The 19358-nt window shown below is 47.6% G+C and overlaps 1 protein-coding gene across 1 annotated transcript in view; it reads right to left on the bottom strand.

Annotated features, from left to right (window-relative positions):
* Positions 1 to 18655, bottom strand: part of SLCO2A1 (solute carrier organic anion transporter family member 2A1) — an 82449-nt gene extending 63794 nt beyond the window's left edge. Inside the window, exon 1 of the mRNA XM_027586383.2 lies at positions 18182 to 18655. Within this exon, the coding sequence (XP_027442184.1) occupies positions 18182 to 18277 (96 nt within the window). The 5' untranslated portion in view covers positions 18278 to 18655. The remainder of the gene's footprint in view (positions 1 to 18181) is intronic.
* Between the last annotated feature and the right edge of the window lie 703 nt (positions 18656 to 19358).

The raw sequence follows: 19358 nt of genomic DNA on the forward strand, positions 1-19358 counted from the left end.
CTGCATTTATAACAAGCCCGCATGCGATGTTGATGCTGCTAGTACAGGAACAACACTTAGGGAACCACCGCCTCAGACTCAAGTAGGTCCTCCTGAGCTTTAACCTAAATCTTTCTTTCCAGACATCTCTTTCCTGGAGACAAGGCCCAACCTCTATGTGCAACTCCATTACCAAAAAAAAAAAAAAAATTGGGGTAAAACTGAGGCGATCTCATGATTTCTCGGCACTTCCCTCGGCCACCTGGCCATCTGGACATACGGTCTCTTCACATGGTCAGGGTCCGACCGCACTGCTGGTGGAGGCCAGCACACTAGTCTTGGCTGTGTACTTCTGTCCACCTCCCAATTCCTCTGACTCTCCCACGCTGCCTTACCTAGAGGTGTTGAAGGCAAGTGCAAGGGAATGTGGTTTCATCATCCACACCTGGTTTGTTTTGGCTGGGATTTCTACCTGCAGGTTTAAGACTCATGAATGAAATCATCAATAAGCATCCCTAGACGGGAAAAGATTAGCTAAGCAAATACTTGACGCCTACCAGCTGCAGCCCTAGCCCCATGCCAGCCGACATGAGCTCACCCCTTTCCAGCACCGCTATCCATTCATGTCTGCAGCCAGAGGCCTGTGACCACCACAGCAGATCACAGGGCGAATACTGATAGGCAACATAAGGAAGGGGCGTCTAGGCACCGGCGATATGCTGGCCATCTGATCTGTATAGAGGATGCAAGGAGACTCCAGTCATGGGAAGAAGTGGATGGAATGCCCCATCCAGGGCCTCCCTGTAGCAGCTCACCCCAAAACATGCCCTCCTTCCCTCAGTGACTTCAGTGAAGCCCCTCTGGCCCCTAGAGCCCTTTCTGGGGGGTTGTCCTATTGCCCTGTGGTGCTCACCTCTCCTAGAGCCTGCGGCTGCCACATTCTGTCATGTACAGGTCCTGAATGTCACTGCCCTTTGACCCTGTGACAATGTTTCTGATGTGCCAGTTTGGCTAGGCTACAGTCCCCAGTTATTCAGTTAAAGTAACATGGGTATTGCTGTGGAGGAAATGTGTCGATGTCATTACAATATATAATGACTTGACATTAAGGAAGATTATCCTAAATAATCGGGGTGGACTCGATTCCATTAATCAGAAGGCCTTAAGGGCAGGTGTGAGAGGGAGAGGGCGAGGGAGGGAAGGAAGGAGGGAGAGAGGGAGGGAAGGAAGGAGGGAGAGAGGGAGGAGGGAGCGAGGGAAGGAGGGAGAGAATGAAAAAGATTCCCCTGAATAGGAGCTTTGGCCCAATGCCTGTGGTCATCTTTTCCTGCCTGCCGACCCGCCCTATGAATTTTCGATTCGCTTATCCAGCCCCCACCACTGTATAAGTCAATTCCTTGAAATACATATACATATACATATATGTATGTGTATCTTCTATTGGCTCTGGTTTGATCAAACCCTGAGATACACAAAACAATGGCCTCCCCAGTCTCTGAGTCCCCTAATACTCAGAACCAGTGAATATGTTGCTTTAATGGCAAAAAGGACTTAGCAGAAGTGATCACATTTTTTAGAGGAGGAGAGAATATTCTGGATTATCTGGGTGAGCCCAATGTAATCACAGGACCCTTACAAGAGGGAGGCAGGAGGGTCAGAGTCAGAAACAAAGGGGAGAGGGAGAGAGATTTCAAGCTGCCCATCTGCTGACTCTGAGGAGGAAGGAGCCACAAGCCACGGAAGTAGGTGGTCTCTAGAAGCTAGGAAAGGCAAGGAAACAGATGCTCCACTAAAGCCTCCAGAAGGACCACAGACTTACCAACACCTTGACTGGAGGTCCTCCAGAACTGTAAGACAGTAAATTTGTGTTGTTTTAAGCCACTAAGTTTGATAGTGATTTGTTCCAACAGGAGTAAAAAACTAATACAATCGCTGACTCATCCAGGACCCTTCCCTTCTTCCCCAGTAGCGATGCCTCCATTCAGGCTACCTCTTTTCCCTCAGCAAGACTATATCGCCTCCTTTTCAGTGTCTCCGAGAGGTGTGTTCTCTGCCTCTCCATAGGAAGTCTCAATTGTCTTGTCTGCTCAGCCCTCCTCCTGAGACCAGCACTGCCCCCTCCTTGTTCTAGAGAAGGGCCCCTATTCAACCACAGGGTTCCAGGAGAAGCCCCCTGTCAGAGGACCCTGCCCTGCCTCAGGGAGGGGCACATGACCCAGTGGAGCCAATCAGAGTCCTGCCTTGGGATTATTTCAAGGTGGAACTAAACGAAGGGCAGCAGGTATGCTGGTTGCTGAGCATGACCTCAGCCATGAAGAAGACAGAGGTTTATTGTGTAAGATACTGGTGGTGACATTCAGAGAAAAGTACAGAGGGTAGACAAAGCCCGGCTGGCACTCCACGCCACTTGCTCAAATCCTCGCACATTTTTCTATTTTGGTTCTTGTCTTTCTCTTATTAGGAGATCCTGTAGGGCCTAGATAGTGGTCTCTAGTCAGTTTTAGACACTGCAAGCATCTCACAATCTACCATTCTTCTTGCCTTAAAAAAACCCTTCTTTTTATCAAAGTAGGTAATCTTTTCTTTAGTTGACATTCTCCTGATATATTTTCTTTCGTCTTTTGATTTTCAACTTTTTCTTTTAAACAGCATGTAACTAGATTCTCTCGCTCTCTCCCTCTCTCTCCCTGTCTCTGTATCAATCCAGTCTGAGATTCTCTAGCTCTGAAACGGTGAGAATGGTCTGTTTTCATGTGGTGTAATTTCTGACAAATCTAGATTTATATCTACTTCATTTTATTGTGCTCCTATTTCCATGATGTTTTTTGTTTTTATTTTTATTTATTTTTATTTTTGGCCTTTCATTCTCTCTTTTCCAGCCTTCTATTGGTTTATTAGGTTTCAACTTTTTACTCTCTTCTGCTTTGGAAAGTATGCATTCAATGTCTTTTCTGTTCATGATTACCCATACTTTTTTTTTAAGATTTTATTTATTTGTCAGAGAGAGATAGCACAAGCAGGGAGAGCTGCAGGCAGAGGGAGAAGCAGGCTCCCCACTGAGCAAGGAGCCCGATGAGGGACTCGATCCGAGGACCCTGGGATCATGACCTGAGCTGAAGGCAGACACTTAACCGACCGAGCCACCCAGGCGTCCCCATGATTACCCATACATTTTGACATACATAACTGACTTAACAAAGACTAAAGTTAATTAATTTTTCCCCTTTCCTCCCAAACAAGCTAAGGACTTAAGATTTAACTCCAGTTTTCCCTTCTAACTTTTCATATTAATGGTGTGTATTCTCCTACTTCCATCTTTTCTGCCCTCCATAAATCATTATTTTTGTCTACCTACAAGTAATTACTACTACTTTTTGTATCCTACCCTTTTCTTCTGTGTTTTATTTCTTGCCTTAGGAATTTCACCCTTCTTTATTTTAGTGAGGACTCATGATTAGTAAACTCCTTGCTTTTGTTTGAAAAATCTCTAATTTGTCTTCTTGAATTATCTTTTCATTATAAAATTTGAATTTGGTGCTAATTTTCTCTTAGCATTCTGAAAATTATTCCATTATTTTCTAGTATCTATTATTTATTTTGAGAAGACTGGTGTTGGTCTCATGACTGATCCTTATAAGTAATCTGCAATTTCACCCTAGAGCTCATAAAATTTTTCTGTCTTTACTGTTTGGCAATTTCAGTATACTATGTAGAGGTGTGCTCTTATTGTAAATTCCTGCCAGAATTTACTGTGGGTTTTTTTTTTTTTTAGATCGTGGCATAATATATTTTCTCAATTCTGAAAATTCTCTGTCATTTCTTCAATATTGTCTGTCACCTATTCATTCTACTCTCATCTTTGGTACTCATTTCAGACCTTTATTGGACTTCATCCTTAATGTTTCCATATCTTTTAACCTGTCTTTCACAGTTTCCACTTCTTTATTCCTCTGTGCCATATTCAGGGTGACTTCTTCAATCCTATCTTCCACTTCCAAATTATCATTAAGTGCAGATGTGATTAAGTTAAGGGTTTGAAATTGGGAAATTATCTAATCTGCTATTTAACCACTCACTGAACTTTTACTTTTTACATCTATGTTTTTCATTTCTAGAATTCCCATGTGCTTCCCCAAACTGCCCATTCCTTTTTCATAGTGTTTGTTCTTTCCTGGTATTTTCTATTTCTTCTTACACCTCTTTAAACATTTTAATATGGTTTTATAGTCTCTTTCAGAATATTTCATTATCTCAAAATCTTGAGGTGCTAATTTTCCTCATTGATATATCTGCTGCCTGTTGCTTATGGTGGATCATTTCCTTGTGTAACTTTTTGTTGTAAGCTCTTCTTCCAAGGGCATTGTCTTTTCTTAGGGATTCTGGTTGGTCTAGATTATAGAAACATCCTTCCAGAGTGGTTTTACTCTTTTGTCTACCAGATGGCAAAGACTTATCGCCAGCCCAAAAACAATTTTTATGCTACTTTATTTGCTTAGAGATTCCCATACCATGTGAATAGTATAAGTTCTGTTTTCAATTCTATGTGGCACAGACTTGGGGTTATGATTTCGTAGAGGAATTATTTCACCCAGAGGTCCTGTTAGAGATAAGCCTCTTTGCTGTCCCTAGGGTGGTGGGCAGAGTTTAATTAGTTCTCTTCTCACCAGGGGGCCAGCTTTATGCATCAGTCTGAGGGCCAAATCCCCATGTTATCTTTGCTCCCTGTGTGATTACTAATACCTAATCTCCATTAGGAGTTTCTTCAGGGTTTCTTTACTGGTCTGGTCATACCACACACATTTCTCCCCTCCATTCCTGCTGCAGGGTCAGCTGGTACACTCATTGTTTTGGTGTTCAACTCATTCTTCATTTCTTGCACCTGAAAATTTCACTTTCTTTCTTGCAAGCTTGCTCCACTTTTAATATTTGGTGGTGTTCTATTTTATGAAGCATCTCTAGGTATTTATAGTATGAAGTCCCATGTTATGTGAACCTGTCATGTTGATGGAAGCCGTAATTCACTATAGGTCTTTATGATCCATCTTATCCTAACTAACCAGAGCCTTTGAAAGATAGCTACCTTGTCTGATGCACAGCTGTGTTCCCCAAACAGAGGTTATATATCAGAAGCATGAAGGTGACTTTTTAGAATCCAGAGCCTGTGGCTGCATATGTATTAAGCAGAATCCAGTTCTGTCTCTACCCCCTTCTTCTTCTTGGAACCCAGTTCTTTTCCCCCTCATTTGACACACTTTGTAACCATGTTATTTGTGCATCTGCCCACTGTTTATATATCTCTCAAGAGGGCATAGCCCACTCTTTTGTTCATCATTGTATCTTCAATGGTTGATGGTAGGTGATCAATAATAACATGTTGCATGAATGAATGAACAAAATGAATGCATCTCAGGCAGCCATCCTGACACCATTCCTGGCCTCAGAGTTTCGAAAGCCCTGCTGAATACAACGCTTTCAGAGTGTTATCTTACAAACAGGGGGTAGTTAATCAAGGCTTACCAAATGACTGGGTGAAAACCCACCCAGAATGTCCCCACATCCTCCCAGGTGTAAAAGTCCAGGCTCAGGACCAGATCCCAGGCAGCACTTAGCAGTTCCTGTCCCAGCCTCTATCCTCACTGCCTCTCCCTCAGGCTCACTCTTCCTTCATGGCATGGAGCCCATCAGATACACTCACTTCCTTAAGATGCTTGGCCAAACTTAGGGCTAGATTCCCAAGCTCTGAGCCAGCCACTGGAAGTGGGCACCAGAAGAGCAGAGAGGGAAGCAGAGAAACACCTCTCAAATCTTCCCAAAGAAGAAAATGTTCCATAGTTTTATCTCTCTTTAAGAATTAAAGTATTGTTGGGGCGCCTGGGTGGCTCAGTCATTTAAGCATCTGTCTTCGGCTCAGGTCATGATCTCAGGGTCCTGGGATCGAGCCCCACATGGGGCTCCCTGCTCAGCGGGGAGTCTGCTTCTCCCTCTGCCTCTGCCCCTCCCCCCACTCATGCTCTCTCACTCGAATAAATAAAATCTTAAAAAAAAAGAATTAAAGTATTGTTATTTGACTTTATCTCCAACTCTGAGGAGCCATAAGACTCAAATGCAATAACAAATGTTATAATGCAGTGGGAACAGTGATGGGAACTGTGGGAATAGTCCCTCTAGAGAACCCCACAGTCCTGCCGGCCATCCTGGCTTCATCTTTGGTCCAGCCTTAGGTACCTGGAGACCAGACACCTCCCATCTTATATGGTATTTCATATCCCACAATGAATATCCAGCAAAGGGGGATGTGGGTGTCACCACAGACTTTAGGGCTTTTTAATTGGCAGTTTTTTTCTAATTATAAGCATAGGACATGTTTACCATGGAAAAATGGAAAACACAGAAAGTCACAAAGAAGGAAAACAAAACCATTTGTAGGCTTCTCACACAGAGAACTATCTGTTTAGCTGTACCCTCTTCAAGTCTTCTGTGACTTAAAAATTTGGATCATCTCTACGTATAGTTGCCTATCCTACAGCCTCTATTTTAGATTATAGAATGAACGCTTCCCCCAAGTTTAAACTATTCTCAAGAAAACTTCAAAAAATAATTTGTAAATATTCCATAGATGGATGTCCTGGTGTATTTGACCCTCCAGTTTCTAGATATAGAAATCATTTCCTCACTATAAGCTTCTGAGCATATGAGTCACATAATAAAATGTTGTTCAGCTGACTGGGTTTCCATTTATTCTTTAGGAAGTGTTTCTAAGCCACCTTTAGGCTGGGTCCTTCCGCACTGTGTGCTGTACAGCTGGAGTATCTGTCCAGCCTTATGAGCACGGCCAAGGAGATAGAGAGGAAAGTTAGAAACGAAGACTTTCAGGGCAACCATTGTCAAATTTCACTTGGGAAAATACAATAATACATATAAATAAGTAGCCCTGCTTGTGTCTGATGGTATGAAGGACTGAAATGCAAAGCTCTGGCTCAGCTGGTTGGGTTTTTTTTTTTTAAAGGATTTTATTTATTTACTTGAGAGAGAGAGAATGAGAGATAGAGAGCACGAGAGGGAAGAGAGAGCGCCCACGCGCACACACACACAGGAGCAGGGGTAAGGGCAGAGGGAGAAGCAGGCTCCCCACTGAGCAAGGAGACCGATGTGGGACTCAATCCCAGGACCCTGGGATCATGACCTGAGCCGAAGGCAGATGCTTAACTGACTGAGCCCCCCAGGCGCCCCAGCTGGTTGGGATTTGTGGTGGGATGCAGGAAGCAGCCATAAAGGAAAGAGTCGTGAAACAGAGTCCCCAAATACCAGCTTTGTTACTGTGTAATGTGGCAACTCCCATGAGTTGCCTGCCAGTTTCCACTATGAAATGTGGATAATATGCATCTTGGAGCATGGGAGGTAAGATTTAGTCAGATAGCATTTCTGAAAGGTCCACTTATTATTTCACTAAATTTGGCACATAATAGGTCTCCCCAAATGCATTTGCATTCACAATTTGATATCCATATGCCCCCACATATTTTCCCATATATACATGCCCTAATAAAATGTATCCATCTTTGTGAAGATAGCTCAGAAAATCATAATAGTTACTAATAAAAATGTATTGCTGAGGATGGGAATTCTGAATATTTGTGATTTTCAGGCAACCAAAACAGACTTGTCCCCACTCCTTGTTAGTTTTACATGCTTATATGTTAAGTTTACATGTTGATTCAGTGGGACTGTGCTTTCTTGGGATGCTGAGTACAAAGAAGAAGGAGCCCCCCAGGCCATGGTGAGCCTAGGAGGACAGTCTCCTGACAGCAGGGGCAATGTGAAATGAAATGGACAACCACAAGGCCCTGTAGGCTCACTTTCCAAGTCAGTGACAAGGTTCAGGGGTGGAGATGACCCAATAGACAAAGCTGGTTCTGTAATAATTTGGCCCTGCCATTTGGGGATGGGAGGGATGTGTGGGGTGTATCCCTGGAGTATATCCCACAGGTATGTTCCTGCTAGCATTAGGCCAGATCCCTCTGTGAGGGTCTCTGCTGGGCCCTCTGGTGATAAAGTTAGGATGGAGTCCCCAGTGAGCCTCTTGTCTACTTCCTCCTGAGAGATGTCATTTAGCTGGAGGCCAGAGGATAGACAATGATTTATCCAGGGCTCTTCCAGGCTTGGCATGGACACTCTGTGAAGGCCTGCAGAGTCAGGGGGAAGTGAGAGCTAGCGGTGAGAATAGAGGAAGATTGGGGTAAGGAGGAAGAGTGTGAGAGATGGGTTTGGGCAGGCCTCGCAGCTCATGAGGGCATAAATTTGCAGGGCCTGATGGGGTGGAGGTCCCCATCATGGGAAGGTCTCTGCTGGTTCCAGGAAACTCAGGGCTCACCAGCCTCCACAAAGTTGGAGGTTCCTTCATGAGTGGTGACCAAACTCCTTGCAGTGACTAGAACCAGCAAGAAAACCTTTGTGATCTGGGACAACAAGAGTCAGGGACCACACATACCCCTTAGCAATGACTAACTTCAGAGCCTGGTTTGGCTTTTAGAGGAGGGTAGTCCAGACCACCTGGCTTTCCATTTCATCCGTGACGAGCAGCTCCCCAGTTAGAGGGACTTATGGGAGAGGGGAGACTGCTTTCTACTGGAAATATCCAGGAGAGTGACCAGGAAGAGGGGGTTCTGCTAGCTTCTCTCTGGGGATGCGCATGGAAGGGCAGGGGCAGATTTCAGCTCAACACAGCAGAGACTTAAAGCCTGTGATGCTACCAGTTCCTGGACCTGCCTTGTGAGATGGTGAGTTCCCCATTACTAGGGCTATGCAAACGGAGGTAAGGACATCATCAAGAGGATTCCTGCCGCTTTGAGCAGATGATCTTTCTCGTCACATTCAATTGTGAAATTCAATAATTCTATAAGCCAAGAAGCACTATCTCTCTACAGGTCAGTTTTATCATCACTTGTATGGATTCTATACCACGAGATGTTAAAAATGCTTAGGAATCATGATGAGCAATGAAGAGGGGAATGGGTAGGAGGATTTCTGCGTACAAATAAGAAGGAGTAATGGGGCTTGTTGCTCGATGAGCCCCACCACCAGTGTCCTGGTTCCTCCTCGTCTTCTCTCTGGACGAATACAATCCCTTCCTGCCATAGATCCTTGAGGTTTATTTCCATCACTGGACACCAACCCCGACCCTCCATCAGCGGCTCCTCTGCCCCACAGTCAAGGTGGAAGTCCATCCTTGTACAATGTCACAGCAAGGGAGGCAGTAAGGTGACCAACTTGTCCCAACCTGTCCAGAACTTGTCCAGTTTTAAAACTGAAAGTCCTGTGTCCCAGATACTGCCTCAGTCCTGGGCAAAATGAGGCCGGTGGACATGTTGAGAGGCAGGGAATTTACAGACTCTTGTTTCTTGGAAACTTGGGAGCCTCTTAGGGAGCCAAGTGCAAACAGTAATACCTGGTACAGAGCCTCACATGGTGGACACTCAGTAAAGGCTTATGAGTGAGTGAGCCCCAGGCTCCTGCACCAATGCTTAGGTCCCGCCACTTCCCTCAAATGCACTGAGAATCAAAGGCAAAGCAGGAAATTTTCAGAAGGGCCTGAGGCACAAGGCAGGAAGGATGTAAAAGAGACTGAGAAAATGGTCATTTTAATCCCATCCTGGGCACCTGGGTGGCTCAATCGGTTAAGCATCTGCCTTCGGCTCAGGTCATGATTCCAGGGTCCTGGGATTGAGTCCCGCATCAGTCTCCCTGCTCGGGGTGGGGTGGGGGGGTCTGCTTCTCCCTCTGCCTCTGCCCCTGCCCCCTGCTCATGCTCTCTCTTGCATGTGTGCGCTCATTCTCTCTTTCTCAAATAAATAAATAAAACCTTTTTTAAAAAAAATCTCATCCTGCAAACTCATTGGCAGCCCATTATGCAGGGCAAGGGTGACTCGGGAAGCCTGCTGTCCTCCCCATCCTTCCGTTCTGCCACTATCTTTTTCCTCCAAGCCCACAGGGACCTCAGTACATTCTCTAGCTGGCTCGTCTCCTGGGTGTCCCACTTACAGGGATCAGCCCAGGAATTACCTGACATTCACACCCCGTATCTGTCCCACTTACACTTTCTAGGTACTGTTCCCTCTGTGCTTAACAAGCTGGCTGGGTGAATTAACTGGATAAACTAGTTCTGACTTGAGGTTTACCTGTGTTGTGTTTCCCAAACTTGGTATGCTCTACCTGGGAGTCACATTTGGGAGACACGAGCTAGACGTGGCATAGCTTCCTAGAGCGTCAATGTTACTCCAAGATCTGGGGGGAAATACAACATATTTGGAAACACATAGCTATACTGTGGAGGAAAACATAAAATTCACTTGATTTTAAGATAAAACATAAAATATCCCAGAAATGTAATACTCGTGGTTCATCCACTCATCCTCTTGTCTACCCCTATGTGGAAATCTGTTCACTCCCTCCTAGAATTCAGGGCATCTTGGTGGGGCGGCTGGACAAACACTGGCTTGTTGCAGCCCTCCCTAATGACATCTGCATTTTAGCTGAGGCCTTCTGTGCTCTAGGCCAGCATCTCCCAGGGGTTTTAGATGGAACATTCTTCGGAACATAAGTAGGTATTACTGATGTTTGACTAAGCAAAATGAAACTTGTTACCAGAACTCCCAGATTCCTACAGGACTCGTGTGCACACTAAATGTCTACCAAAGGGTTAGTGTGCCTACTTTCTGGGAGGCGGTGGGGGGGTGAGGGCAGGGGGTGGGGTGGGCAGCCCTGTGGGGAGCCAGCACCAATGCTGACCAGACTGAATGTCCCCCAGTTCATTTGGGATTAGTGTCCCAGGATGGTGCTCCTCCACTCAGCCATGCCAGAGCCTCCAGCATTTCCCTGGAGCCTCCTGAACATCTTGTTCAACAGGGCAAAGAGGCTGGGAGGACTTGCTCTGGGAGAGGGCTACTCACTGGAGTATCTACCCATCCTTCAACCCCACGGTGCAGCCTGACACTCCTGCCTTGGTTTCGTTCCCCACCCTAATCAAATGTAATCCATCCCAAACAGGAGGACACACCCAGGGAATCAAGGTCCTCTAAATTGAGAGAGCTGGGGATTGATCAAAGACAACAAGCCAGTCTGCACCCTCCTCTTCTGCCAGGTTTCATAGCAGGTCTCCCAGCAAAGCTCAGACCCAGCTGGCCCTGCTCCCATTCTCATCTCCATCAGCAACTGAACAGCATGAGATGAGAATCTGAGAACTTGCAAGGACCTCAGAGATCACAGAGCTCAGGTCCAAATGTTCATGGATGAGAGAATATAGAACTGAGAGGCATTCTGTGGCCATGGGAAGAAGGCTGGGGAGTGAGCTGACCCTGAGAGGGAATTCCGGCTTGCTATTTACTGGACAGGTGGCCTTGAATGAGCTTCCATTTCCTCAAGCGTGAAATAGAGATGCTGAAACCTCCCTTGCAAGGCTGTTGTGGAGAATAAAAAAGGTTTAGGATCATAGATTAACAAATCAAGTTCAAAGGAAAAGACTATTCAGCTAAGCCCAGGAGAAAAGCTGGAGCACAGAGATACATAAAATCCCATCCAGTTACTAAAAGCGAGCTTTAAATTTGTCTTTGAATCTTCCTAAAAGGCAAAGCAGAAGGGAAACTGAATGGGTTATAAAATATGGTAACCATAGGATAAACACATACCACTGCAGACAAAAAAATCAAGCTTCTACCTGACATCAAGACTTGCTGAATAGCTACGGGAATCAAGACAGTGTGGTACTAGCAGAGAGATATACATAACCATCAATGAAACAGAACAGAACACCCAGAATAAATCCACACAAGCATGGCCAACTGGCTTTTGACAAAGGAGCAAAGGCAATTCAATAGAGAAAGGATAGTCTTCTCAACAAATGGTGCGGGAGCAATTGGATAACTATAAACCAAAAAAAAAAAAAAAAAAAGAACCTCACACCTATACAAAAATGAACTCAAAATGGATCATAGATTTAAATTCAAGGTTATATAACTTTTAGAAGAAGATATAGGAGAAAACTTTCAGGGACTAGGTTTGGTGAGGAGTTCTTAGACATATACCAAAAGCAGGATCCAGAAAATTAAAAATCGATGTATTAGATTTCATCAGAATCCAAACATTTTTTTCTGTGAAAGACCCAGTTAAGAGAATAAAAAGATAAGCTACAGACAAGGAGAAAATATTTGCAAACCATATGCCTAACAAAAGACTTATATCTCATATATATAAGGAATTCTCAAAACAATAGTAAAAATTCTGATTAGACAAATGACAAACTATACAAGCAGACATTTCAATGAAGAGCACATACACATGGCAAATAAGCACATGAAAAGATGTTCAACATCACTAGCTATTAGGGAAATGCAAACGAAGACCATGCCAAGATGTTACTACAAACCTATTGGAATGGCTAAAATAAAAAGTAGCGACAACACCAAATGCTGGCAAAGATGTAGAGAAACTGGATCTCTCTTACATTGCTGATGCAAATGTAAAATTGTATGGCCACTTTGGAAAAAAGTTCGGCAGTTTCTTAAAAAAAAAAAAAAAAATCAACATGCAACTACCATCCAACCCAGCAAATGCACTCCTGGGCATTTATTCCAGAGAAATGAAAATTTTTGTCTACCCAAGAACCTGTACATGATTGTCCATAGCAGCTTTACTTATAATAGCCCCAAACTGGAAACCTAAATGTCCCTCAATAAGTGAATGTTTAGGCCAATCACAGGACATCCATACCATGGAATACAACTCAGCAATAAAAAGGAACAAACTATTGATACAAGCAACATCCTGGACGGATCTCAAGGGTATTATGTTGAACGAGAAAAGCCAATCTCAAATGGTTACACAGTGCATGATTCCATTTATGTAACATTCTCAAAATGACAAATGATCATGTTGGAGAACAGATTTGGGGTTGTGATAGGAGGCAGGCGGAAGGGGGTGGGCATGACTCCAGAGGAGTAGCACAACAGAGGTCTTCTTGGTGGTGACGGAAATAGTTCTGTGTCTTGAGGCAGTAGGGTGGTGGTTCCATGAATCCAAACGTGTGACAAAATGGCATGGAAATACACACACACATTATAGCAATGTCCAGTCCCTGCTTTTGGCATTATAGTGCAGAATTAAGACAGAACCACTGGGAGAAACTGGGTGAAGGGTGCACAGCACCTCTCCACACTATTTTTCCTATGAATAGATGATTGTTTCAAAATAAAAAGCTTTTTAAAAACTCAAAATAAATCAAGCTTTGTCTGGTACTAAGAACTCAGCTTTCTCCCATAGCCCCTCCAAAGGAGCCCCCAAGGACCATGGTGACAACCCATCTGTGCTGGTCCGGTGGGGTACAGACAAGTGTAAATTCACATAGCTATTTCTTTATGTCCTTGTTCAACAGACACTGAGAGTGCAATGCCCAAGTACACAGTCATGAACTTATGATATAAAATGGGGGCCACTGCCCGGGAGCATACCAAGCTTCTTAGCTTCACCATGCCCAGCTCTCTGGCTTCGGCACATAACTGGAGCTCTCCTCAGGCCAGTGCCTCCACAGGCAGAAAGTGGGGTGAAGCAAGGGCTGGAGGTGGTTAAACCCATGGGACGGGATAAAACCAAGCAGAGGTGTGAAGAGGGAGAACAAACAGGAACGAGGTCTGCACTGGGAACCACCCACATTCCTCTGCATTCCACAAACAGAGCAAAAGAAGGTGAGGGGAAGCCATGCTCCCAACCCAGCATCCCAACATCATATCTGGATCTCCTAGAATGGAAGAGAAGTCGCTGTCACAGACAAAAGAGAATGATCAGAAAGAGATAAGATGAGCGATCCATATTGTGAGACATAAATCAGTCTTCCCTTTGTTCTGTAGCAGTATAGGTCCCAATTCATCACCAGGAGAAGGGCTTTGAGTATCATCACAGGAGAAAAGGGTCTGAGTGACCTATGACCCCTCCCCACACCCCCATACATAAACAGGGCAAGCCAGGCCCTCTCAGGGGATATAGATAAATGCTGTCCTCCACATCAGAGAAATACCCACCAGCCCTGGGGCAGGAGGAGTGGGCACCTCTTAATCCATGAGACCCGTTAAGGAATTTTTTGGCCCCAGGGATTCTCTTGAGAGTGTTTTCCCCAAGCATGAATTGTCAGGTTGGTGGGATATAGCACTTTCCTCTGGAAACCGAGAGGTTAAGCCCAAGAGATTAAGCCCAAGATGTCTCCCCACATTTGCGGGGTCAGAAGTCTTAGGAAGTTATAGACACAGGCCAGGATAAAGTACCTCTCCCTCAATTCTGGACCTCCCTCCCAGGTCAGAGGTCACTGGGCCACATAGGCCAAGCTGTGAGATCTGTCCAACCCTTTCTTCCCACTGTGTACCCCATGCCCTCCAGTCCCACTGGACTCTCCCTCAGTGACTGGGTATACACTATTTCCCTACGCTGGGGCCTGAGGTGTGGGAGTTCCTGAAATTTGGGCAGCAATTACCAGTGGTCTACTCCTTTTATAAGATAACCTCAGTTTGGTCCCCCAAATTTCTTTTTTTTTATTTTTTTTTAAAGATTTTATTTATTTATTTGAGAGAGAGAGAAAATGAGAGTTAGAAAGCATGAGAGGGAAGAGAGTCAGAGAGAGAAGCAGACTCCCTGCTGAGCAGGAAGCCCGATGCGGGACTCGATCCCGGGACTCCAGGATCATGACCTGAGCCGAAGGCAGTCGCTTAACCAACTGAGCCACCCAGGCGCCCTGGTCCCCCAAATTTCATTTTAAGAAGAAACAGATCTCTTTGAGGCTGCCAAGATGCGTTAGCCACAAAGGCTCTCTCTCCTGCCTCCCCACCCCTACCCCCATAATCACTGAATGAATCTGTTTTTAATTTAGAGTTCTGGATGTTAAACTGTTCTCTCTGACAATGACTAGTGAGCAGGTCTTCTGCTTCTTAAGAATCCTGTAGCCAGAGGCAATACAGACTGTCTCCAGAATAAATACAATTTACTCCTACAGGAGAGAGTACAAAAACCTCACCCCATAAGTGAGAGTCACTAGGCTCTTTACGGAGAGTTGTGAAGAGTAAGAAGGTATGATGAGCCTGTTACTGACTGGGGACATCCATCCTATAGCCATGACAGCGACCCCTGCTCACAGTTGGGATGTGAGTGTCAGCAGGGCCTGAAGAAAGCACTGACCCCTAGGAACAAGCATACCTCCAGTATCTCCGAGTGCTCGACCAAAATTGAGGAGCACTGTGTGGTGGTGAGGGCAGGGTGCATGGCGGTTAGTCTCTGACCCTGGGGTCTCCCATACCTGGTTCCTCCACACTCCACCCCTGTCTGGCTATGTGTCCACACCTCACTAAGCCTTGTTTTCCTCATCATTAATGGGGACAGTAATAGTCTCCACTAGATAGAGTCGTAATGAGAATTAATTATGGGTGGAATATATCCAAAATTCTTGGCACATCCAGATAGCTCCATTAGTGTTAGCTACTATTACGTCTATTTTGGACATTAACTGTAGTTTCTCTTAATTATTAACTATGCCTCATGTGAGGCATAATTGGTGGAACAACAGATCCTAAATAGTGTTTAAACGTGCATCCCGTTTGTTAAGGCAAACTGACATCTTATTGATGCCAATCCTGGAGAGTCCAACATGGTTTACAAAACCTGTTTCCTATGCCTCATCCCACATAATCCTTAAGGAGCCCCCATGAGGTGGGGATCATTCATAGCACCTGTTTTTTGTTTGTTGTTGTTTTAACATAAGGACTCTGATGCCCAGGAAAGGTGAGAAATGCCCCCATGTGTTAGTAAGAGGTTAGACTGACCTGGATCTACATCTTGTGGCCTCATCCCCTTCCCCTACACCATGTGGTTGGCAGGAATGTCATAAAGCCAATTGGTTAGTCTGTCCCAGGAAAATGATGGGTCCTTAGGTTGGGTGTCCCCTGTTAGCCCCCATGTCACACATGTTCACAAGACACATGCAGTCCATCACCTATTGGGAGAGAATGCAGAACAGTCACCCAACCTCTCACTGGGAGGAGGGAATCTCCCAGCAAGTCGCAAGTCCCCAGACAACCATTACTGCCCTCTGGAAGAAAAGGCTTACATGAGTTTAACTCATGGAATTCCAGGCCCCAGATTTGCCTTGAGATATCCAAATTGTACCTGGTTTCAGGCTGGTTAAGAGAAGCTAAGTGGGGGCGCCTGGGTGGCTCAGTTGGTTAAGCGACTGCCTTCGGCTCAGGTCATGATCCTGGAGTCCCGGGATCGAGTCCTGCGTCTGGCTCCCTGCTCAGCAGGGAGTCTGCTTCTCCCTCTGACCCTCTTCCCTCTCATGCTCTCTATCTCTCATTCTCTCTCTCTCTCAAGTAAATAAATAAAATCTTAAAAAGAAAAAAGAGAGAGAGAAGCTAAGTGGAAGTCTCTCTAAACTCTGGTTTCAGAGTTACTATGGATCAGTGGAGGTAATAATTAAGAGAATCTGATTTTTAGAGTTAAGAAAAAATCTTAACTGGTATGAACCTTTAGGAGGCCAACTGGCCTGGGTCCAGGCCTCAGGCACGTGTGGTTAAATCATCAACAAATGATAAATAATCTCATTTTTATAGATCTTCAAAGAAATTGTGGCCATAAACTCATTTTAGGGACTCGGGGCAGGTCTAGATGGATCAGTCTCATGGGGGGTGACCCTCACTGTCAGAAAACTCTTCTGGGACAAGCTACCCCTGTTGCCCTTGTTGGTGAAATAGGGAGAGGTGCCCCCACCCTGACTTTCTCCTGGGCCTCTTTCTTTTCGGACCACCCAGCCGCTGCTCCCACCCTTTCCTCCCAATCCCTAATTTATAAACACCAAATTTTCTACAGTTCTCTGCTGAAACTTCTCCAAGACTCTTTTGAATGGTGGGACCAAAACCACACACAGTGTTCTCATCCAGGTCTGGCCAAAGGTGAGGCAATTTGAGGACTATCTGAAACTATCTCAAAATTTCTCTGTCTTATTTACATCCAACCATGGAATCAACTCAGCCTTTATTTATTGTGGTGTGGGGCCAGAGCAGAAGCAGGAGTGGGGATCCCAGCTGCACTGCTAACAATATGAGTAAGTATATAGGTGGGATTCACTGTGACCTCCAGATCCCTTTCTGGTGAACACTCACATAATCAGTCCACAGAGCACCTCTCCCCCCATCCTCCCGTTAATTGCACCACTGGAGGCTTTACCTAGCCCCATCTGACTGTATGATTGCTGGAAAGAACCTCTCTGGACCATCCCCCCTCCCCCCCCCCCACTACCCTCAAGGTGCCTTCATGTGGGCTCTGCCGTCTTCACCACAGCAGCTCTGCCCTCTCAGGAGGCGCATCTCTCAGTTGTTTCTGCCCAGGCAGAACCAGCAAACGAGCCTGAGTGTGGATTCAACTATTCCAGGTCCCCCTGGACGTGTGAGGAAGTGGTAAGCCTTCCCCATCCCCCTGGGGACGAGAGTGTCCTCACCCCTCGGCCAACTACACCCCATCTTCACCCACTCCCAACAACTTGCCAGGAGAGAGGCACCTGCTCCGGTGTTACACTGCGAGGGCCTGCTGCTTTCCTGGGGCCCTTTCCAGACCAGGAAGCACGCTGTGTTGGTTGCCAACCCCCGGGAGGGAGTTCTGAACTTTGCAGGCAGCAGCGCGGAGAGGTAGCAGAGCCCGGGCACTGCAGCTTTTGGGGAAGGAGAACGTCCCCTCTGCCACCCACCCCAGGAGGAGTTAGGCTCTGACCCCCATCTCAGGGGAACCACAGCCTGTCATCTCCCGGCACCTCCAAACCCACCCCTTCCGCAAGTTAACTGCCCGCAGGAGACCGAAAAAGTCCCCCGCGAGATGTTCTTTTTCAGTCAAAGGGCAGCACAATTACCACCTGAGAAGAGTTGAACCAACAGGCGGGTCCGCTCGTTGTCCTGTTTCTTACCCTGACGAGGGCGTGAGAGCGCGCGCACCACACGGAGACACGCACACACCCGCCCAGCACGAGATCTTGCGTCCGGGCGCCCCTCGCCCGCAGCCAGGCCCCCCGGGGATGCGTCCCTGAGCGCGGCAGCGAGGGCTGAGGGGAAGCCCCGGCGCCTGGGCGTCCCCCTCGGGCTCCGCAGCACCGACGCCGGGGCCCGACGGTCGCGGGTTCTGCGCTCACCTTAATGTTGCTGAAGACAGAGCGGGGACAGCGGCCGGCTCGGCCAGAAGAGGCGTCGCTGCCCCGGCGCGCGCCGGGCTCGGGCCAGAGCCCCATGGTGGCGGGACGGCAGCAGCGGCGGGACGGCGGCAGGGCCCGGGCGGGCGGCGGGGCGAGCAGGGGCCGGGCGCCTCGGGCTGGAGCGGCCGCGCCGGTGGCTGGTGAGAGCGGCCGCGGCCGCCGGAGGAGGTTCGCAGCGCGGAGACTGCGCGAGCGAGAGTGCGCGCCCAGAAGTTTTATAAGTGGCCGCCGCCGTCGCCGATGATGAAACGCGCTCTCCCTCCTCCCTCTTCTCCTCGGCTGTCGAAGGCGCTGCGAGCCCCCGCCCCCCCCCCGCCGCGGCCGCCCCCTCAGACAGGTGTGACGCGGCGGCCGGCCGCGCGTGACCTCGCCCCGCGCCCGGGGTCGTCTCTGCTCCCGGAGCCCGGCTTGGACCCGCGAGGCTTGACCGCCCCGGAGAAGGTCCCGCCGGCTGGGCGGCGGGGGGCGGCGAGCCCCGGGGAGGGGGAGGTAGCGGCTGGAGGGGCAGGAGCCGGCAAGGGGGGGGGGGTGGGGGCGGCCTGGAGGACTGGCGGGGCCGGGCGGGGGGCGCAGCGGGGACCGACAGGCGGGCGACGGGAGGGGACCAGAGAAGAGGTTGGCAGGGCTTCGGGGCAGGAGAACCGAGAGGGGCTGGAGGGGCCAACGGGAGTCAGGGGGCTTGACGGGGCGCCGGATCTTCAAGAGGAGAGGGGTGCCGCGGCGCCCCTCCCGACGCCCTCGGGGAGATTTATGGAGCGGGTCTCTGCTTGTTTGCACTCGCCGAAAACCTGGGCTCTCAGTTCCGGTGATGGCCCCGAGACTCGCTGAGGCTGTTTGTGTGGAGGACTGATTTATATTTAAACTGCTCTTTGCGCTGGAGAGGGGGCCGCCCCGGGCAGGGCCCGAACTCTCTGGACCTGAGCCAAGGTAAACTGCAGGCGCTGTCAAGTGTCAGCATGGCTGGGTCTGGCCTGAAGTACTGCGGGCCAAGAGAGAGGGCCCCCCGTGGACATAAGGGACGCACCCCACTGACCTCCTTCTCAGGGCCGGAATAGAACAGCGGCTTTATTTCCCCCCCCCCAAGATTTTTTTTTCCACCAGGATTCCTACTGCAGAG

Source organism: Zalophus californianus, chromosome 1 (assembly GCF_009762305.2).
Source record: "Zalophus californianus isolate mZalCal1 chromosome 1, mZalCal1.pri.v2, whole genome shotgun sequence".
Lineage (NCBI taxonomy): Eukaryota > Metazoa > Chordata > Mammalia > Carnivora > Otariidae > Zalophus > Zalophus californianus.